The 22,788-nt window shown below is 47.7% G+C and overlaps 1 protein-coding gene across 5 annotated transcripts in view; it reads right to left on the reverse strand.

Moving 5' to 3' along the window:
- Positions 1–22,788, reverse strand: part of LOC124003234 (SLIT-ROBO Rho GTPase-activating protein 2B-like) — a 219,020-nt gene that overhangs the window by 31,575 nt on the left and 164,657 nt on the right. For all 5 annotated transcript variants that reach the window (XM_046311323.1, XM_046311324.1, XM_046311322.1 and 2 more), the window contains exons 4-12: positions 18,728–18,790; positions 14,397–14,612; positions 11,933–12,061; positions 9,236–9,457; positions 7,405–7,506; positions 6,552–6,749; positions 5,715–5,799; positions 4,959–4,986; positions 4,621–4,651 (exon numbers count right to left, since the gene is read on the reverse strand). In XM_046311323.1, coding sequence (XP_046167279.1) covers positions 4,621–4,651; positions 4,959–4,986; positions 5,715–5,799; positions 6,552–6,749; positions 7,405–7,506; positions 9,236–9,457; positions 11,933–12,061; positions 14,397–14,612; positions 18,728–18,790 — 1,074 coding nt within the window. The remainder of the gene's footprint in view (positions 1–4,620; positions 4,652–4,958; positions 4,987–5,714; positions 5,800–6,551; positions 6,750–7,404; positions 7,507–9,235; positions 9,458–11,932; positions 12,062–14,396; positions 14,613–18,727; positions 18,791–22,788) is intronic.

Here is a 22,788-nt window from a genome sequence, read left to right on the forward strand (position 1 = left end):
TAGGACAGCAGGGAGGAGGAGGAGGGGAGAGAGGGATGGAGAGAATTCCCTGACCATTTCCCTCTGTAGGACAGCGGGGAGGAGGAGGAGGGGAGAGAGGGATGGAGAGAATTCCCTGACCATTTCCCTCTGTAGGACAGCGGGGAGGAGGAGGAGGGGAGAGAGGGATGGAGAGAATTCCCTGACCATTTTCCTCTGTAGGACAGCAGGGAGGAGGAGGGGAGAGAGGGATGGAGAGAATTCCCTGACCTTTTCCCTCTGTAGGACAGCAGGGAGGAGGGGAGAGAGGGATGGAGAGAATTCCCTGACCATTTCCCTCTGTAGGACAGCAGGGAGGAGGAGGGGAGGAGGGGAGAAAGGGATGGAGAGAATTCCCTGACCATTTCCCTCTGTAGGACAGCGGGGAGGAGGAGGAGAGGAGAGAGGGATGGAGAGAATTCCCTTACCATTTCCCTCTGTAGGACAGCGGGGAGGAGGAGGAGAGGAGGGGTGAGAGGGATGGAGAGAATTCCCTGACCTTTTCCCTCTGTAGGACAGCAGGGAGGAGGGGGGGAGGAGGGGAGAGAGGGATGGAGAGAATTCCCTGACCATTTCCCTCTGTAGGACAGCAGGGAGGAGGAGGAGAGGAGAGAGGGATGGAGAGAATTCCCTGACCATTTCCCTCTGTAGGACAGCAGGGAGGAGGAGGGGAGGAGGGGAGAGAGGGATGGAGAGAATTCCCTGACCATTTCCCTCTGTAGGACAGCGGGGAGGAGGAGGAGGAGGGGAGAGAGGGATGGAGAGAATTCCCTGACCTTTTCCCTCTGTAGGACAGCAGGGAGGAGGAGGGGAGAGAGGGATGGAGAGAATTCCTGACCATTTCCCTCTGTAGGACAGCGGGGAGGAGGAGGGGGAGAGAGGGATGGAGAGAATTCCCTGACCGTTTCACTCTGTAGGACAGCGGGGAGGAGGAGGGGAGAGAGGGATGGAGAGAATTCCCTGACCATTTCCCTCTGCAGGACAGCGGGGAGGAGGAGGAGGAGGAGGGGGTGAGAGGGATGGAGAGAATTCCTGACCATTTCCCTCTGTAGGACAGCGGGGAGGAGAGGAGGAGGGGAGAGAGGGATGGAGAGAATTCCCTGACCATTTCCCTCTGTAGGACAGCGGGGAGGAGGAGGAGGGGAGAGAGGGATGGAGAGAATTCCCTGACCATTTCCCTCTGTAGGACAGCGGGGAGGAGGAGGAGGGGAGAGAGGGATGGAGAGAATTCCCTGACCATTTTCCTCTGTAGGACAGCAGGGAGGAGGAGGGGAGAGAGGGATGGAGAGAATTCCCTGACCTTTTCCCTCTGTAGGACAGCAGGGAGGAGGGGAGAGAGGGATGGAGAGAATTCCCTGACCATTTCCCTCTGTAGGACAGCAGGGAGGAGGAGGGGAGGAGGGGAGAAAGGGATGGAGAGAATTCCCTGACCATTTCCCTCTGTAGGACAGCGGGGAGGAGGAGGAGAGGAGAGAGGGATGGAGAGAATTCCCTTACCATTTCCCTCTGTAGGACAGCGGGGAGGAGGAGGAGAGGAGGGGAGAGAGGGATGGAGAGAATTCCCTTACCATTTCCCTCTGTAGGACAGCGGGGAGGAGGAGGAGAGGAGGGGAGAGAGGGATGGAGAGAATTCCCTGACCATTTCCCTCTGTAGGACAGCAGGGAGGAGGAGGGGAGGAGGGGAGAGAGGGATGGAGAGAATTCCCTGACCTTTTCCCTCTGTAGGACAGCAGGGAGGAGGGGGAGAGGAGGGGAGAGAGGGATGGAGAGAATTCCCTGACCATTTCCCTCTGTAGGACAGCGGGGAGGAGGAGGGGAGAGAGGGATAGAGAGAATTCCCTGACCTTTTCCCTCTGTAGGACAGCAGGGAGGAGGGGAGAGAGGGATGGAGAGAATTCCCTGACCATTTCCCTCTGTAGGACAGCAGGGAGGAGGAGGGGAGGAGGGGAGAAAGGGATGGAGAGAATTCCCTGACCATTTCCCTCTGTAGGACAGCGGGGAGGAGGAGAGGAGAGAGGGATGGAGAGAATTCCCTTACCATTTCCCTCTGTAGGACAGCGGGGAGGAGGAGGAGAGGAGAAAGGGATGGAGAGAATTCCCTGACCATTTCCCTCTGTAGGACAGCGGGGAGGAGGAGGGGAGAGAGGGATGGAGAGAATTCCCTGACCGTTTCACTCTGTAGGACAGCAGGGAGGAGGAAGGGAGGAGGGGAGAGAGGGATGGAGAGAATTCCCTGACCATTTCCCTCTGTAGGACAGCGGGGAGGAGGAGGAGGAGGGGAGAGAGGGATGGAGAGAATTCCTTGACCTTTTCCCTCTGTAGGACAGCAGGGAGGAGGAGGGGAGAGAGGGATGGAGAGAATTCCCTGACCATTTCCCTCTGTAGGACAGCGGGGAGGAGGAGGGGAGAGAGGGATGGAGAGAATTCCCTGACAGTTTCACTCTGTAGGACAGCGGGGAGGAGGAGGGGAGAGAGGGATGGAGAGAATTCCCTGACCATTTCCCTCTGCAGGACAGCGGGGAGGAGGAGGAGGAGGGGTGAGAGGGATGGAGAGAATTCCCTGACCATTTCCCTCTGTAGGACAGCGGGGAGGAGGAGGAGGAGGGAGAGAGGGATGGAGAGAATTCCTGACCATTTCCCTCTGTAGGACAGCAGGGAGGAGGAGGAGGGGAGAGAGGGATGGAGAGAATTCCCTGACAATTTCCCTCTGTAGGACAGCGGGGAGGAGGAGGAGGGGAGAGAGGGATGGAGAGAATTCCCTGACCATTTCCCTCTGTAGGACAGCGGGGAGGAGGAGGAGGGGAGAGAGGGATGGAGAGAATTCCCTGACCATTTTCCTCTGTAGGACAGCAGGGAGGAGGAGGGGAGAGAGGGATGGAGAGAATTCCCTGACCTTTTCCCTCTGTAGGACAGCAGGGAGGAGGGGAGAGAGGGATGGAGAGAATTCCCTGACCATTTCCCTCTGTAGGACAGCGGGGAGGAGGAGGGGAGGAGGGGAGAAAGGGATGGAGAGAATTCCCTGACCATTTCCCTCTGTAGGACAGCGGGGAGGAGGAGGAGGAGGAGAGAGAGGGATGGAGAGAATTCCCTGACCATTTCCCTCTGTAGGACAGCGGGGAGGAGGAGGAGGGGAGAGAGGGATGGAGAGAATTCCCTGACCATTTCCCTCTGTAGGACAGCGGGGAGGAGGAAGAGGGGAGAGAGGGATGGAGAGAATTCCCTGACCATTTCCCTCTGTAGGACAGCGGGGAGGAGGAGGAGGAGGGGAGAGAGGGATGGAGAGAATTCCCTGACCATTTCCCTCTGTAGGACAGCGGGGAGGAGGAGGAGGAGGGGAGAGAGGGATGGAGAGAATTCCCTGACCGTTTCACTCTGTAGGACTGCGGGGAGGAGGAGGAGGGGAGAGAGGGATGGAGAGAATTCCCTGACCGTTTCACTCTGTAGGACTGCGGGGAGGAGGAGGAGGGGAGAGAGGGATGGAGAGAATTCCCTGACCATTTCCCTCTGTAGGACAGCGGGGAGGAGGAGGAGGAGGGGAGAGAGGGATGGAGAGAATTCCCTGACCATTTCCCTCTGTAGGACAGCGGGGAGGAGGAGGAGGAGGGGAGAGAGGGATGGAGAGAATTCCCTGACCATTTCCCTCTGTAGGACAGTGGGGAGGAGGAGGAGGGGAGAGAGGGATGGAGAGAATTCCCTGACCATTTCCCTCTGTAGGACAGCGGGGAGGAGGAGGAGGGGAGAGAGGGATGGAGAGAATTCCCTGACCATTTCCCTCTGTAGGACAGCGGGGAGGAGGAAGAGGGGAGAGAGGGATGGAGAGAATTCCCTGACCATTTCCCTCTGTAGGACAGCGGGGAGGAGGAGGAGGAGGGGAGAGAGGGATGGAGAGAATTCCCTGACCATTTCCCTCTGTAGGACAGCGGGTAGGAGGAGGAGGAGGAGGGGAGGAGGGATAGAGAGCAGTAGGTACAGTAGCCAGTGTTGAGACAGAGTTCAGACAGGGAGAACATTATTTACACACGGACACAAGAGTCACATATCCAATTCGGGCACACAGCACATACAAAAGTAGTCAGACCTGCTTGAACCACACACACATCAAGGAAGAAGAGACGTCGTAGGGGGAAGCGCGGGAATACAGAAGCAAGCTGTTGCTAGGAGACAACTTCTTCCCTCTTCCCTTTGTTTAGGTTTTCCACAGATTACTATCTGATGAGGGCAAGGAATCTGGGAAACGTTCTCTGTGTGTGTTTGTGTGTGTGTGTTGTTTTTGTTGTTGTGCATGTGTGTGTGTGTGTTACATGTCTGTGTGTATCAGTGCGGTTGTACGCTGTTCAGAAGCTGCTTGCTGTTAGATCTCTGGACGGGGGTGTGACAACAGAGGATCATAACATAAGGCTCCCACTAGTGGGCGCTAGCTACACTCACCATATGGTATAATAGACCAGAAGTCTTGTTTGCACAACTGTTTCAGATAGTGTAGTCTGTAGACCTAGCATAAGAAAGACATGGGGCTTCTCCAGGTAAAAGGTAAAACCACACACACACACAGAGAGAAACGTACACATAGAAAACCACACTCTGAATGGAGAGAGAAATTACCTGATTCCGTAGTGCAGAGTTACTCCTGTCACTGGAGAGGAGGAGGAGAGGGAAAGAGAGAGAGAAGGGGAGGGAGAGAGAGACAGCAGAGAGAAACAAAGAAAGAGATATCGAAAGAAAGGACAAAACATTGCTCTGTCATTACACCTCCAGAGAGAGATACTATTTATACACAACTCTGGAAATAATCTGTGAACTCATGCACACACACACACACACACTGCAATATTAGAATGGGTATGTAACCATAAACACACCCTTGCAGCAGTCAAATCGACCTTAGCGCTCACTATTGAATCTCCCATTGGTATGTGTGTGTGTTTCTTTACCACACCTACCTGGCAAGGCAACAATCAGTCTTCTGACCTAAAGCAGGGAAGACACAGGAAGAGGGGGAGGAGAGAGTGAGAGAGAGAGAGAGAGAGAGAGAGAGAGAGAGAGAGAGAGAGAGAGAGAGAGAGAGAGAGAGAGAGAGAGAGAGAGAGAGGAGAGAGCGAGAGAGACTGTTAGTTAGTTATAGCAGAACAGGCGACAGAAGGAAAGGGCCACAGCTGGACACGAACTGTGACAGACTTCCCCTGAAATACACACACACACACACACATTAACACACACGCACTATCACACACACACGCTAACACAAACACTTACGTGCTTACATGCACACACTTCTGAGTGATTGTCCTGTGTAGCTCTAGCTACACACATCCCAGAGGATCTCCCTCCCCAACCTACAGTTACATCCACAGATGGGCCTGCAGTGCAACACACGCATCCTGTCCCCCACTGCCCCATCCTGCTCCCCAGTGTGGCCCTTCCTGTGTCTCTGGGGCTTGCTCCGGCCTACACCTCCCAGTGACATCCTCAGTTACAAACATCCAGTATGGATGTATAATAATAAATATATAATATATGCCATTTAGCGGACGCTTTTATCCAAAGCGACTTACAGTCATGTGTGCATACATTCTACATATGGGTGGTCCCGGGAATCGAACCCACTACCCTGGCGTTACAAGCGCCATGCTCTACCAACTGAGCTACAGAAGGACCAGAAGGATGTGACTGTGTGTGAGTTAGAGTGTGTGACTCACTCTCTCCCAGGGTCTTCTGGATCAAGTCATGTTTGGCCTCCAGTTTGGTGATCAAGTTCCGGCCCTCCAGAAACTCCTTCAGTTTCTACAACATACATAGAGAGAGAGAGAGAGACAGAGAGAGAGACAGAGAGAGCGAGAGAGTGCGAAAGAGGCGCAGGACAGAGAGAGCGCGAAAGAGCGAGCGAGACAGAGAGAGTGCGAAAGAGCGAGCGAGACAGAGACAGAGAGAGTGCGAAAGAGCGAGCGAGACAGAGAGAGACAGAGAAAGAGAGAGCGAGACAGAGAGAGTGCGAAAGAGCGAGCGAGACAGAGAGAGTGCGAAAGAGCGAGCGAGACAGAGAGAGACAGAGAAAGAGCGAGCGAGACAGAGAGAGACAGAGAAAGAGAGAGCGAGACAGAGAGAGACAGAGAAAGAGAGAGCGAGACAGAGAGAGACAGAGAAAGAGAGAGCGAGACAGAGAGTGCGAAAGAGCGAACGAGACAGAGAGAGACAGAGAAAGAGCGAGCGAGACAGAGAGAGACAGAGAAAGAGAGAGCGAGACAGAGAGAGTGCGAAAGAGCGAGCGAGACAGAGAGAGTGCGAAAGAGTGAGCGAGACAGAGAGAGACAGAGAAAGAGAGAGCGAGACAGAGAGAGTGCGAAAGCGCGAGCGAGACAGAGAGAGACAGAGAAAGAGAGAAGTTAGCTACTGTGCACAATGATTGAGTGTGTATCATCATGACATCACTGACACCGCCTTACGTAGCAGATGTGTGTGTCACCACAACAAGACCTCACTGACTCCTCCTATTCCTGAATAACACAACACATCTCTGCTCTGTGATTGGTCCTCACAGTGAAGTAGAACTGCTCCGTTTCCTGTTGATTGGCCCGTCTCTTGGCCAGGCTGGGTTTGCTGAGGAATGATTGGCTCATGGTGGACTTGACCGACTCCATGGAGTTGCTGTGGTGGAAACACTCGCTGACCTCATAGTCCTCCACGGTCACCATGTCCTGGATGGTCGACAGAGTGGCCTCCATAGTCTTCTTCACCTAGAGAGAGAGAGAGAGAGAGAGAGAGAGAGAGGGGGGGGGTAGAAAAAGAGAGAGAGGGGGAGAGAAAGGAGGGAAAGAGAAAGGGAGGGGTGGAGAGGGGGAGAGGGGGAGAGAGGAGGAGAGAGGTGTTTGAGAGAGGAGAGAGAGAGAGAGAGAGAGAGAGAGAGAGAGAGAGAGAGAGAGAGAGAGGGGGAGAGAAAGAAGGAGGGAAATAGAAAGGGAGGGGTGGAGAGAGGGAGGAGAGGGGGGTGAGAGAGAGAGAGCGAGAGAGAAAGAGCGAGAGAATGAGAGAGAGAGAGAGAGAGAGAAGGATTGATGGTGTCAAACTCTCAACAGCAGTGGGTGGAATATGTGTGAGTGGGCAGACATAGATGACTAACAACTGTCAGAGTAAACAGAAGAGGCTATGGTAAGATGAGGTGAGAGATGGGGGTGAGGGGGTTAAATGTTGGAGTGATGAGGTGAGAGATGGGGGTGAGGGGGTTAAATGTTGGAGTGATGAGGTGAGAGATGGGGGTGAGGGGGTTAAATGTTGGAGTGATGAGGTGAGAGATGGGGGTGAGGGGGTTAAATGTTGGAGTGATGAGGTGAGAGATGGGGGGTGAGGGGGTTAAATGATGGATTTAGGAGGTGAGAGGAGTGCAGGTCTCACCTCCTCATTCTCAATCTTGAGGGTGGAGAGACGGGACTGCAGCTGCTGACACCTCTGGAGTAACTCCCCTTCTAACGGCTGCTGGGCACATACTAACCCCATCTAGAGAGAGAGAGAGAGATGGATGGAGAGAGGTCAAACACATTTTGGTTACATGGTTACAACACATTTTGGTTACATGGTTACAACACATTTTGTTTACATGGTTACAACACATTTGAAATGTCTTTATTCTTTTGGAACTGTCACGTATACTCCCTCTCTGCCCTCTAGGTCATCAGGCTGCTGATTATCCCACACACCTGTCACCATCATTACGCACACCTGTCACCATCACATCATTACGCACACCTGTCACCATCATTAAGCACACCTGTCACCATCATTAAGCACACCTGTCACCATCATTACGCACACCTGTCACCATCACATCATTACGCACACCTGTCACCATCATTAAGCACACCTGTCACCATCATTAAGCACACCTGTCACCATCATTAAGCACACCTGTCACCATCATTACGTACACCTGTCACCATCATTACGCACACCTGTCACCATCATTACGCACACCTGTCACCATCATTACGCACACCTGTCACCATCATTACGCACACCATCATTACGCACACCTGTCACCATCATTACGCACACCTGTCACCATCATTACGCACACCATCATTACGCACACCTGGACTCCATCACCTCCTTGATGATCTTCCCTATATCTCTCTATATCTCTCTTTGGTTCTTTCCTCAGATGTTATTGACTCTGTTTCATGTCAGTGCATTGTTTGTGTTTCGTGGTTATTGTTTTGTTTATTTATTAAAATACTCACTCCCTGTACTTGCTTCTGTGATTGTAATGTTTACTGGTCATTTTTATTGTTTATTTCACTTCTGTTTATTATCTACTTCGCTTACTTTGGAAATGTTAACATATGTTTCCCATTTCCCAATAAAGCCTTTTGAATTGAAATTGAAAATTCAACATACCAATTAAGATCTGGCAAAAAATACTTGAATCAGTTATAGAACCCATTGCCCTTTATGGTTGTGAGGTCTGGGTCCGCTCACCAACCAAGAATTCACAAAATGGGACAAACACCAAATTCAGACTCTGCATGCAGAATTCTGCAAAAATATCCTCAGTGTACAACGTAGAACACCAAATAATGCATGCAGAGCAGAATTAGGCCGAGACCAGCTAATTATCAAAATCCAGAAAAGAGACGTTAAATTCTACAACCACCTAAAAGGAAGCGACTCCCAAACCTTCCATAACAAAGCCATCACCTACAGAGAGATGAACCTGGAGAAGAGTCCCCTAAGCAAGCTGGTCCTGGGGCTTTGTTCACAAACACAAACACACCCTACAGAGCCCCAGGACAGCAACACAATTAGACCCAACCAAATCATGAGAAAACAAAAAGATAATTACTTGACACATTGGAAAGAATTAACAAAAAATCAGAGCAAACTAGAATGCTATTTGGCCCTAAACAGAGAGTACACAGTGGCAGAATACCTGACCACTGTGACTAACCCAAATTTAAGCAAAGCTTTGACTATATGTACAGACTCAGTGAGCATAGCCTTGCTATTGAGAAAGGCCGCCGTAGGCAGATATGGCTCTCAAGAGAAGACAGGCTATGTGCTCACTGCCCACAAAATGAGTAGGAACCTGAGCTGCACTTCCTAATCTCCTGCCCAATGTTTGACCATATCAGAGACACATAGAGAGAGGGAGAGAGTAAGAGATAGATCGACACACAATTGGTTTAAGCTCACAGACACACACACACACTTACTAACCCCCCCCCCCTACCGTGTCTCCCATGTGTGACTGGAAGTCGAAGCGCATGGGGGGACAGAAGACGTTGTTGTAGGTTTCCATCAGTCTCTGCTTGTCCCCATTGGGCTCCAGGCTCTCTGCTGCCCCCTCCAGGCCCTCCAGGCCGCTGTGTTTAGACGCCTCCACGTTCATCTCCGCTGACAGGTAGGTCCGCAATGCACGGTGGAGACTGGCATGGTAGCCCAGGTCACAGCACTGACAGAGGGAGGGAAGGGGGAAGAGGGGAGAGAGAGAGGGTTGATTCATTCAAAGAGATGCATACAAAGGCATGGTTCAAATCAACGCAATACGTCTTAGGCAATGAGATATTCCCATAGACGTCCATTCAAACATACTACAGTAAATGCTACAGTATATGCTAAAGTACATACTACAGTACATACTAGAGGTCGACCGATTAATCGGAATGGCAGATTAATTAGGGCCGATTTCAAGTTTTCATAACAATTGGAAATCGGTATTTTTGGACACCAAAATAGATTTTCACCTTGTCAGCTCGGGGGATCCAATCTTGCAAGCAGTAATCATGGTCAACAGCATCAATATAACAGTATACTGTAACATTAGTCCGTCCCCTTGCCCCTACCCGGGCTCGGACCAGGGACCCTCTGCACACAGACAACAGTCACCCACGAAGCATCGTTACCCATCGCTCCACAAAAGCCTTGCAGAGCAAGGGGAACCACTACTTCAAGGTCTCAGAGCAAGTGAAGTCACCGATCAAAACGCTATTTGCGCGCACCACCGCTAACTAGCTAGCCATTTCACATCGTTTACACTAGCATTAAACTTATCTTATAAAAAACAATCAATCAATAAGAATCACTAGTTAACTACACATGGTTGATGATATTACTAGATATTATCTAGCGTGTCCTGCGTTGCATATAATCTGACTGAGCATACAAGCATACAAGTATCTAAGTATCTGACTGAGCGGTGGTAGGCAGAAGCAGGTGCGTAAACATTCATTCAAACAGCACTTTCTTTGCGTTTTGCCAGCTGCTCTTCATTGTGCTTCAAGCATTACGCTGTTTATGACTTCAAGCCTATGAACTCCCGAGATGAGGCTGGTGTAACCGAAGTGAAATGGCTAGCTAGTTAGCGCACGCTAATAGCATTTCAAACATCACTCGCTCGGAGCCTTGGAGTGGTTGTTCCCCTTGCTCTGCATTGGTAACGCTGCTTCGAGGGTGGCTGTTGTCATTGTGTTCCTGGTTCGAGCCCAGGAAGGGGCGAGGAGTGGTACGGAAGCTATACTGTTACACTGGCAATACTAAAGTGTCTATAAGAACATCCAATAGTCAAAGGTTAATGAAATACAAATGGTATAGAGGGAAATAGTCCTATAATTCCTACAATAACTACAACCTAAAACTTCTTATCTGAGAATATTGAAGACTCATGTTCTGAGCAAGGAACTTAAACGTTAGCTTTCTTACATAGCACATATTGCACTTTTACTTTCTTCTCCAACACTTTGTTTTTGCATTATTTAAACCAAATTGAACATGTTTCACTATTTACTTGAGGCTAAATTGATTTTATTGATGTATTATATTAAGTTAAAATAAGTGTTCATTCAGTATTGTTGTAATTGTCATTATTACAAATAAAATTTAAAAAATTGTCTGATTAATCGGTATCGGCTTTTTTTTGGCCCTCCAATAATCGGTATCGGCGTTGAAAAAGCATAATCGGTCAACCTCTAGTACATACTACAGTACATACTACAGTACATGCTACAGTACATGCTACACCATCATTCATGAGAGTGAAGGGATTCTACATGCTAACCCTTCAGACAGAATGAGAGAAGGTATGCTACATGCTAACCCTTCAGACAGAATGAGAGAAGGTATGCTACATGCTAACCCTTCAGACAGAATGAGAGGTATGCTACGCGCAAACCCATCAGACAGAATGTGTGAAGGTATGCTACATGCTAACCCTTCAGACAGAATGAGAGAAGGTATGCTACATGCTAATCCTTCAGACAGAATGAGTGAAGGAGCATTAGATGTACTTCATCAATCATCATCATTCCTGTTCATATAGCCAAAGGCTAACCCGCAGTCTCTTAGTCTATAGTAAAGGGCAGACTACAGTAATGAGACCAGAGGGGAGAGGAGGAGGAAACAGAAGACGAAGGAGAGTCCTGTCAGTGGTCCTTGTTAAGGGTCAAGAGAGAGAGGGAGGAAGAGAAGGATGAGGGAGGAGGGTGTAGAGAGGGAGAGTCCTGTCAGTAGTCCTTGTTAAGGGTCAGGGGAGAGAGGGAGGAAGATAGAGGGAAGAAGAGAAGGATGAGGGAGGAGGGTGTAGAGAGGGAGAGTCCTGTCAGTGGTCCTTGTTAAGGATCAGGGGAGAGAGGGAGGAAGATAGAGGGAGGAAGAGAAGGGTGAGGGTGTAGAGAGGGAGAGTCCTGTCACTGTGAAAGAAGGGATGAGGGGAGTAGGGATGATGGGGATGAGGAGAGAGCCCTGCTCTGCTTGCAGTAGGTCTTGTTAAGTTGAGTTAAGGCTGACCGGGTCTACGTGCTGCAGGGAGAGGTGGTGGGCTGAGATGGATGCTGGACTACATAATCAGTTGTTCTCTGGCCCCCAGAAAGACTGCTGGAGTATGTATCTATTTTTACCATGCCCAACAGGTTGTGTGTATATGTGTACTCACGTCGATGATATCAGACAAGTCGTGGATGTAGTATTTGAAGACACAGCTGTTCGTAGCCTCCAGAGCCAGCAGGTATTCATTCCTTGCCTTGATTGCTTTAAGCTTGTTCTCTGTGTACTTAGCCTGCCTCTGAGAGGGACACAGAGAGGGGGGGGGTGAAAGAGAGCAAAAGAGAGGGGGAGAGAGAGAGAGAGAGAGAGAGAGAGAGAGAGAGAGAGAGAGAGAGAGAGAACGAGAGAGGTAAAAAGAGAGGATATAGAGAGGAGATAGAGAGGAAGAGAGAGGGAGTGAGATGAGAGAGGGAGAAAGAGAGAGAGGAAGAGAGAGAGGGGGAGTGAGAGTGAGAGGAGAGAGAGGGAGAAACAGACGAGATAGAGAGTAGATAGAGAGAGAGGAAGAGAGAGGGAGTGAGAGTGAGAAAGAGAGATAACAGGATTGAGAGAGAACAAAGTCTATACTGGTAGATAATAGTAAGGCCAGTGGTAGGGTCTTGTCTCTCTGACAGAGCCCCCACTGTAGTAGAACATGGCTAGAGCTTTAAGCCAGTTACAGACTCATACATCATTCATGAACAACACACACATGCAGGTACAGTTAACATACACTTATGTTAGTCATTAAAACTTGTTTTTCAACCACTCCACAAATGTCTTGTTAACAAACTATAGTTTTGGCAAGTCGGTTAGGACATCTCATTTGTGCATGACACAAGTAATTTTTCCAACAATTGTTTACAGACAGATTATTTCACTTATAATTCACTGTATCACAATTCCAGTGGGTCAGAAGTTTACATACACTGTGTCTTTAAACAGCTTGGAAAATTCCAGAACAAGATGTCATGGCTTTAGAAGCTTCTGATAGGCTAATTGACATCACTTGAGTCAATTGGAGGTGTACCTGTGGATGTATTTCAAGGCCTACCTTCAAACTCAGTGCCTCTTTGCTTGATATCATGGGAAAATCAAAAGAAATCAGCCAAGACCTCAGAAAAATAATTGTAGACCTCCACAGGTCGGGTTCATCCTTGGGAGCAATTTCCAAACCCCTGAAGGTACCACGTTAATCTGTACAAACAATAGTACGCAAGTATAAACACCATGGGACCACGCAGCCGTCATACTGCTCAGGAAGGAAGAGATGAGATGAACATACTTTGGTGCGAAAAGTGCAAATCAATCCCAGAACAACAACAAAGGACCTTGTGAAGATGCTGGAGGAAACGGGTACAAAAGTATCTATATCCACAGTAAAATGAGTCCTATATCGACATAACCTGAAAGGCTGCTCAGCAAGGAAAAAGCCACTGCTCCAAAACCACCATAGAAAATCCAGACTACGGATTGCAACTGCAAAAGGGGACAAAGATTGTGATTTTTGGAGAAATGTCCTCTGGTCTGATGAAACTGTTTGGCCATAATGACCATCGTTATGTTTGGAGGAAAAAGGGGGATGCTTGCAAGCTGAAGAACACCATCCCAACCGTGGAGCATGGGGGTGGCAGCATCATGTTGTGGGGGCGCTTTGCTGCAGTAGGGACTGGTGCACTTCATAAAATAGATGGCATCATGAGGGAGAAAAATTATGAGGATATATTGAAGCAACATCTCAAGACGTCAGTCAGGAAGTTAGAGCTTGGTCGCAAATAGGTCTTCCAAATGGACAACGACCCCAAGCATATTTCCAAAGTTGTGGAAAAATGGCTTAAGGACAACAAAGTCAAGGTATTGGAGTGGCCATCACAAAGCCCTGACCTCAATCATATAGATTTTTTTTTTGCAGAACTGAAAAAGCGTGTGCGAGCAAGGAGGCCTTACAACCCTGACTCAGTTACACCAGCTCTGTCAGGAGGAATGGGCCGAAATTCACCCAACTTATTGTGGGAAGCTTGTGGAAGGCTACCTGAAACGTTTGACCCAAATTAAACTATTTCAAGATAATGCTACCAAATATTAATTGAGTGTATGTAAATTTCTGACCCACTGGGAATGTGATGAAAGAAATAAAAACTGAAATAAATCAATCTCTCTACAATTATTCTGACATTTCACATTCTTAAAATAAAGTGGTGATCCTAACTGACTTAAAACTGGGAATTTTTACTCGGATTAAATGTCAGGAATTGTGAATAACTGAGTTTAAATGTATTAGGTTAAGGTGTATGTAAACATCCGACTTCAACTATATATGCACACACACTATAATGGATTGTGCTGTGTGACCTGCATCATTAGCCAACCTGTCAGTAGAGGTCTCAAGGTCTCAGTTCTCAGACAGGGCTGCTCTCATATTCTTGTCCCTGTACACACACACACACACACACACACACACACACACACACACACACACACACACACACACACACACACACACACACACACACACACACACACACACACACACACACACACACACACACACACACACACACACACACACACACACACACACACACACACTTTACCTTCTCCTTCATCTTCTCTATCTTCTTGACTGAGGAGCGTCGGACATGTTTCTCCTCCGTCTTGATGCTGGCCAGTGTGTCAGGTGACCTGGGAGTCTGTCTGTCGTCCTGGCGACCAGAGCGCCCCATCTGCTTCTCCTCCTGTTTCTCTGCATCCTTCAGTTTGTTCTCAGAGTTGATACTGTCTGTGTTGTACATGTGGTATGTCTTCATCACCTACACAGGGGGACAGGAGGAGAAGTGAGAGAGAGAGAGAGCAAGAGAGAGAGGGTTGTGTGTGTGTCATACACTGTCCAGCCGTGCCTCTCAAGGTTGTGTGTCATACAATGTCACACCGCTGGACAGTGGATTGTTAGGAATGAGAGGCCTGGTGCGCTGGCATACCACTGGCTGACAGGGAATTCCACACACATGCATGTGCATCAGGGTTTCTGTTAGCCGGTAATAGCCGTCTTTTGGCCGATAATTTTAAAAAGACGATTAATAAAATTGCCGCTGGCCTGGAGAAGAAGAAAACATCACATAGCGAAATAATGCTTATTAGTCAATTCATTGATGGAAACACCAATCGATGGAAATATATTTAACTGATCATGCTTATCGTTCTATAGGTTAATTTGCATAATTTTGTGGAATTAAAACGGCGCGTTTGTACAGTATGTTTGTTACGTACGTCAGTATGTGGATTGAACACCTTTGACAGTGACCTTGTTTTTCACACACGTGCAGAATACAGATACAGAACCTTGAGTGGAAAATCTGTCAGACAGTGTGACAGCTGCTGCTACAGCATCTCAAACTGTCTTCATCAGGCAGGCTACATCAGGCAGGCTACATCAGGCAGGCTACATCAGCACGTCACACACCACTTTGCAATTCGCTGGAGGCAGTATGCATTTTGAAAACCTATACTTAATTGTTTGAAACCCTGAAAGTTTTAATACATATTATGAGGCATGTCTTACCTTGCTTCAAAGTAGCCTAGACAAAATCAGACCATATGTTTAAATAAAGGGTAAATAAATAAATAAAATGGCTGGGGGGCAGTATTGAGTAGCTTGGATGAATAAGGTGCCCAGAGTAAACTGCCTGCTACTCAGACCCAGAAGCTAAGATATGCATATTATTAGTATAATTGGATGGAAGACACTCTGAAGTTTCTAAAACTTTTTGAATGATGTCTGTGAGTATAACATAACTCATATGGCAGGCAAAAACCTGAGAAAAAATCCAACCAGGAAGTGGGAAATCTGAGGTTTGTAGTTTTTCAACTCTTTGCCTATCCAAGATACAGTGTAAATTTGGTCCGATTGCACTTTCCAAGGCTTCCACTAGATGTAAACAGTCTTTAGAACCTTGTTTGAGGCTTCTACTGTGAAGGAGGCGAGAATGAGAGCTGTTTCAACCAGAGGTGTGTTACCTACCCTTACCACCTGGGGGCGGCCTGTCAGGAAGTCCAGGATCCAGTTGCAGAGGGAGGTGTTTAGTCCCAGGGTCCTTAGATTAGTGATGAGCTGTGAGGGTACTATGGTGTTGAACACTGAGCTGTAGTCAATGAATAGCATTCTCACATAGGTGTTCGACTTTTATCCAGGTTGGAAAGGGCAGTGTGGAGGGCAATAGAGATTGCATCATCTGTGGTTCTGTCGGGGCGGTATGAAAATTGGAGTGGGTCTAGGGTTTCTGGGATGATGGTGTTGATCTGAGCCATGACCAGCCTTTCAAAGCACTTCTTGGCTACAGACGTGAGTGCTACGGGCCGGTAGTCATTTATGCAGGTTACCTTAGTGTTCTTGGGCACAGGCACTATGGTGGTCTGCTTAAAACATGTTGATATTACAGACTCGGACAGGGAGAGGTTAAAAATGTCCGTGAAGACACTTGGCAGTTGGTCAGCGCATGCTCGCAGCACACGTCATAGTAATCCATCTGGCACTGGTGAATGTTGAACTGTTTAAAGGTCTTACTCACATCGGCTGTGGAGAGTGCAATCACACAGTCTTCCGGTACAGCTGGTGCTCTCATGCATGTTTCCGTGTTATTTGCCTCGAATCGAGCGTAGAAGTAGTTTAGCTCATCTGGTAGGCTCGTGTCACTGGGCAGCACTTGGCTGTGCTTCCCTTTGCAGTCTGTAATGGTTTAATTGCCCTGCCACATCCCACTAGCGTCAGAGCCGGTGTAGTATGATTCGATCTTAGTCCTGTATTAATGCTTTGCCTGTTTGATGGTTCGTCGGAGGTCTTAGCAGGATTTCTATTAAGCTTCGGGTTAGAGTCCAGCTCCTTGAAAGCGTCATCTCTAACCTTTAGCTCAGTGCGGATGTTGCCTGTAATCCATGGCTTCTGGTTGGGGTATGTACGTACGGTCACTGTGGGGACAACGTCATCGATGCACTTATTGATGAAGCCAATGACAGATGTGGTGTACTCCTCAATATTCCAGTCTGTGCTAGCAAAACAGTCCTGTAGCTTAGCATCTGCTTCATCTGACCACTTTTTATTGACTAAGTCACTGGTGCTTCCTGCTTTAGTTTTTGCTTGTAAGCAGGAATCAGGAGGATAGAATTATGATCAGATTTGCCAAATGGAGGGTGAGAGAGAGCTTTGTGTGCATCTCTGTATGTGGTCCAGAGTTCTTTCCCCTCTGGTTGCACATTTAACATGCTAATAGAAATTTGGTAAAACTGATTTAAGTTTCCCTGCATTAAAGTCCTCGGCAACTAGGAGCGCTGCTTCTGTGTGAGCTTTTTTTGTTTGTTGCTTAAGGCAGAATACAGCCCATTCAATGCTATATTAGTGCCAACCTCTGACTGAGGTGGTATGTAAACAGCTACGAAGAATACAGATGAGAACTCTCTCAGTAGGTAGTGTGGTCTACAGCTTATTATGGTATACTCAACCTCAGGCGAGCAATAGCTCAAGACTTCCTTAGATATAGTGCACCTTATAGTATACCTTACATTGTTGCATCCTCTAATTGCATGTTCTGTTAATATGAATTACTATCATCTAAATGTGATTTCTGTCATTCTGAGCACCGTGGGTGAACGGTAAATTAAAATGCTGCCGGTCAAATATCCGGTAAATTAAAATGCTGTCGGTCAAATGTCCTGTAAATTAAAATGCTGTCGGTCAAATTTCCGGTAAATTAAAATGCTGTCGGTCAAATGTCCGGTAAATTAAAATGCTGTCGGTCAAATGTCCGGTAAATTAAAATGCTGCCGGTCAAATGTCCTGTAAATTAAAAATGCTGTCGGTCAAATGTCCGGTAAATTAAAATGCTGTCGGTCAAATGTCCGGTAAATTAAAATGCTGTCGGTCAAATGTCCGGTAAATTAAAATGCTGTCGGTCAAATGTCAGGTAAATTAAAATGCTGTTGGTCAAATGTCCGGTAAATTAAAATGCTGTCGGTCAAATGTCCGGTAAATGAAAATGCTGCCGGTCAAATGTCCGGCGCCACATTTTCCTAAGGGAAACCCTGAAGTGCAGACATAAACACACACATGTTTCTTCACTTTGTCTCTGTCTCTGTGTCTCTCTCACACACACAATTCTGCCAGGGAATGCCACACACGTGTGTCAGTGTGTGCAGGGTCAGCACTAACACTGACCTCTTAAAGGGGAAACATGGGCGGACGACCCCATGCGTTTCCCTCTTTAACTATCAGACTGCTGCTTCACAAGGGTGTGTGTGTGTCTGTGTGTGTGTGTGTGTGTGTGTCTGTGCGTGTGTGTGTGTGGCCAGAGCTAAGCAAGGATCAGATTCAGATTCACTAATCTCTTGAAAAAGGATCACTTAAAGGGACAATCTGCAGTTGCTCCATTATTTTTTGGATGATATGTACCCATTGATTCTTGAAGAATATAACTTATAAAAGCCTCATGAGCTTAGTCGCACCCCACCAGAACTTAAAGCTGAGGTGTTCAGGAGTTGAAGTGATGTATAGATATGATTAACTGCACAGCACTGCACACATTCTGTCTGTCAGACTTTGTGGAGTACTGAGGCAGGCATTGAGCCCAGTCCTCTCTCCATAATGTGTGTGTGCCAGTCTATTTCTGTCTAGTGGAGTGTCTCACTGTGTAATTACACTATTAGTCTGCTGCTACTGGTCTTGACATAGTTATGTGGTTCCTCTGCTGCCCCTAAACAGAGAACAACCTCCCTCCCGGCAGGGAATCTCCCTGGGAATATGTCCTCCTCCACAAACACAGTTAAAACACATGGTGACTATCAAACGGCTATGTTGACTGGCCTACACATACAACAGCAGTCTCATTGTGGTGAAGAGTGTGTGTGTGTGTGTGTGTGTGTGACGAGTCAGTCTTACCGCGTAGAGCTCGTTCAGAACCTTCATCAGATCCTCCTGAAGCTGGACACCAACCTCCTTACTCTGCAGAGACAGACACAGAAAAGATGTCCATCCTCTGTAATAACAGACATAACCTCATCGTTAACACGATAAATCCACCTGAACTCCAACCAGCCCCTCACTGTCATCCATCTTTCAATCCATCCATCCATCAAATCAAATTGTATTTGTCACATGCTCCAAATACAACAGCGATAGACCTTACCGTGAAGTTCTTACACACAAGCCCTTAACCAACAACGCAGTTCAACAAATAGAGTTAAGAAAATGTTTACTAAATAAATTAATGACAAAAATAAAATAAAAAAGTAACACAATAAAATAACAATAACGGGGCTATATACAGGGGGTACCGGTACCAAGTCACTGTGTGGGGGTACCGGTACCAAGTCACTGTGTGGGGGTACCGGTACCAAGTCACTGTGTGGGGGTACCGGTACCAAGTCACTGTGTGGGGGTACCGGTACCAAGTCACTGTGTGGGGGTACCGGTACCAAGTCACTGTGTGGGGGTACTGGTTAGGTTAACTTGTACATGTAAGTGTAACGTCTGCTTCCAGCTCACACTCTCAAACACGTAGAGCCCCTGAACGCTGCTCACCTTCCAGCTCACTTTCCAGCTCACTTTCCAGCTCACACTCTCAAACACTTAGATCCCCTGAACGCTGCTCACCTTCCAGCCCACTTTCCAGCTCACACTCTCAAACACTTAGATCCCCTGAACGCAGCTCACTTTGCAGCTCACTTTCCAGCTCACACTCTCAAACACATAGATCCCCTGAACGCTGCTCACCTTCCAGCCCACTTTCCAGCTCACACTCTCAAACACATAGATCCCCTGAACGCAGCTCACTTTCCAGCTCACACTCTCAAACACTTAGATCCCCTGAACGCAGCTCACCTGCCAGCTCACTTTCCACCTCACACTCCAGCTCACACTCTCAAACACATAGAGCCCCTGAACGCAGCTCACTTTGCAGCTCACTTTCCAGCTCACACTCTCAAACACTTAGATCCCCTGAACGCTGCTCACCTTCCAGCCCACTTTCCAGCTCACACTCTCAAACACTTAGATCCCCTGAACGCAGCTCACTTTGCAGCTCACTTTCCAGCTCACACTCTCAAACACATAGATCCCCTGAACGCTGCTCACCTTCCAGCCCACTTTCCAGCTCACACTCTCAAACACATAGATCCCCTGAACGCAGCTCACTTTCCAGCTCACACTCTCAAACACTTAGATCCCCTGAACGCAGCTCACTTTGCAGCTCACTTTCCAGCTCACACTCTCAAACACATAGATCCCCTGAACGCTGCTCACCTTCCAGCCCACTTTCCAGCTCACACTCTCAAACACATAGATCCCCTGAACGCAGCTCACTTTCCAGCTCACACTCTCAAACACTTAGATCCCCTGAACGCAGCTCACTTTGCAGCTCACTTTCCAGCTCACACTCTCAAACACATAGATCCCCTGAACGCTGCTCACCTTCCAGCCCACTTTCCAGCTCACACTCTCAAACACTTAGATCCCCTGAACGCTGCTCACCTTCCAGCCCACTTTCCAGCTTACACTCTCAAACACATAGATCCCCTGAACGCAGCTCACTTTCCAGCTCACACTCTCAAACACATAGATCCCCTGAATGCTGCTCACGTGCCAGCGCACTTTCCAGCTCACACTCTCAAACACTTAGATCCCCTGAACGCAGCTCACTTTCCAGCTCACTTTCCAGCTCACACTCTCAAACACATAGATCCCCTGAACGCAGCTCACTTTCCAGCTCACTTTCCAGCTCACACTCTCAAACACATAGATCCCCTGAACGCAGCTCACTTTCCAGCTCACTTTCCAGCTCACACTCTCAAACACATAGATCCCCTGAACGCAGCTCACTTTCCAGATCCCAATCACCTGAATTCTGATCACCTGTTCACACACCTGTATGTCAAACTGTTCACTCACCTGTATGTCAAACTGTTCACTCACCTGTATGTCAAACTGTTCACACACCTGTATGTCAAACTGTTCACTCACCTGTATGTCAAACTGTTCACTCACCTGTATGTCAAACTGTTCACACACCTGTATGTCAAACTGTTCACTCACCTGTATGTCAAACTGTTCACTCACCTGTATGTCAAACTGTTCACTCACCTGTATGTCAAACTGTTCACTCACCTGTATGTCAAACTGTTCACTCACCTGTATGTCAAACTGTTCACTCACCTGTATGTCAAACTGTTCACTCACCTGTATGTCAAACTGTTCACACACCTGTATGTCAAACTGTTCACTCACCTGTATGTCAAACTGTTCACTCACCTGTATGTCAAACTGTTCACTCACCTGTATGTCAAACTGTTCACTCACCTGTATGTCAAACTGTTCACTCACCTGTATGTCAAACTGTTCACTCACCTGTATGTCAAACTGTTCACTCACCTGTATGTCAAACTGTTCACTCACCTGTATGTCAAACTGTTCACTCACCTGTATGTCAAACTGTTCACTCACCTGTATGTCAAACTGTTCACACACCTGTATGTCAAACTGTTCACTCACCTGTATGTCAAACTGTTCACTCACCTGTATGTCAAACTGTTCACTCACCTGTATGTCAAACTGTTCACTCACCTGTATGTCAAACTGTTCACTCACCTGTATGTCAAACTGTTCACTCACCTGTATGTCAAACTGTTCACTCACCTGTATGTCAAACTGTTCACACACCTGTATGTCAAACTGTTCACTCACCTGTATGTCAAACTGTTCACTCACCTGTATGTCAAACTGTTCACACACCTGTATGTCAAACTGTTCACTCACCTGTATGTCAAACTGTTCCACCTGTATGTCAAACTGTTCACACACCTGTATGTCAAACTGTTCACTCACCTGTATGTCAAACTGTTCACTCACCTGTATGTCAAACTGTTCACTCACCTGTATGTCAAACTGTTCACTCACCTGTATGTCAAACTGTTCACTCACCTGTATGTCAAATCAATGTCATTATCACACACTATTTAGTTCAGTTCTTTGCACCCCATCATATGTACCGAGATGTTGAAATAAACCTAAGCCTAACGTGATAAGAGCTATGGAGAGAGGAAGATATAATAGAAGTTTCCTGTCAGTCTGTGTACAGCTGTTTCACACCTCACCTCAGGTCCATTTGGACCGTTAGGAACATTCTCCCTCATTAGTGCATGAAATATTCTCTCTCTCTATCGCTCTCTCGCTCTCTCTCTATCGCTCTCTCGCGCTCTCTCTCTCTCTATCGCTCTCTCGCTCTCTCTCTCTATCGCTCTCTCGCGCTCTCTCTCTCTATCGCTCTCTCGCGCTCTCTCTTTCTCTCTCTCTCGCGCTCTCTCTTTCTCTCTCTCTCTCTCGCTCTCTCTATCTCTCGCTCTCTCTTTCTCTCGCTCTCTCTTTCTCTCGCTCTCTCTTTCTCTCGCTCTCTCTTTCTCTCGCTCTCTCTTTCTCTCGCTCTCTCTTTCTCTCGCTCTCTCTTTCTCTATCTCTCTCTCTATCTCTCTCCATCTCTCTCTCTCTCTCTCTCTCTGAATGGAACACAGATGTGCAGCCTCCTCTGACAACATCACACACACAGAGCAGCACATCACATCATTCTGCACTACTTACCACAGCCCCACTGTGTGTGTGTGCGTGCTCGTGTGTGTGCAAGTATGAGTGTGTGTATGAGTGCTTTACACTTGTAGCCTCTGGCTCATGGCACTGACTGGAAATGTTTTAATTTAACTAATTATCTAGTTAATTAGCCATTGTAGTTTTGCTGATGAACACACCATTCTGTGTGTGTGTGGAGTTCAAACAGAAGCTATCATCAGATTGATAACTAATGTTTTGACGAGACAGTCCAGATTGACTCACTCCTGTCCTCTCAGTCAGACCCAGAGATGCTGAACCGACACCACTGACCGTGACAGAGATTGTCACGCCCTGGCCTTAGTATTCTGTGTTTTCGTTAGTATTTTGGTGAGGTGGGGATTTAT

Source organism: Oncorhynchus gorbuscha, linkage group LG18 (genome assembly GCF_021184085.1).
Source record: "Oncorhynchus gorbuscha isolate QuinsamMale2020 ecotype Even-year linkage group LG18, OgorEven_v1.0, whole genome shotgun sequence".
In the NCBI taxonomy this organism is placed as follows: domain Eukaryota; kingdom Metazoa; phylum Chordata; class Actinopteri; order Salmoniformes; family Salmonidae; genus Oncorhynchus; species Oncorhynchus gorbuscha.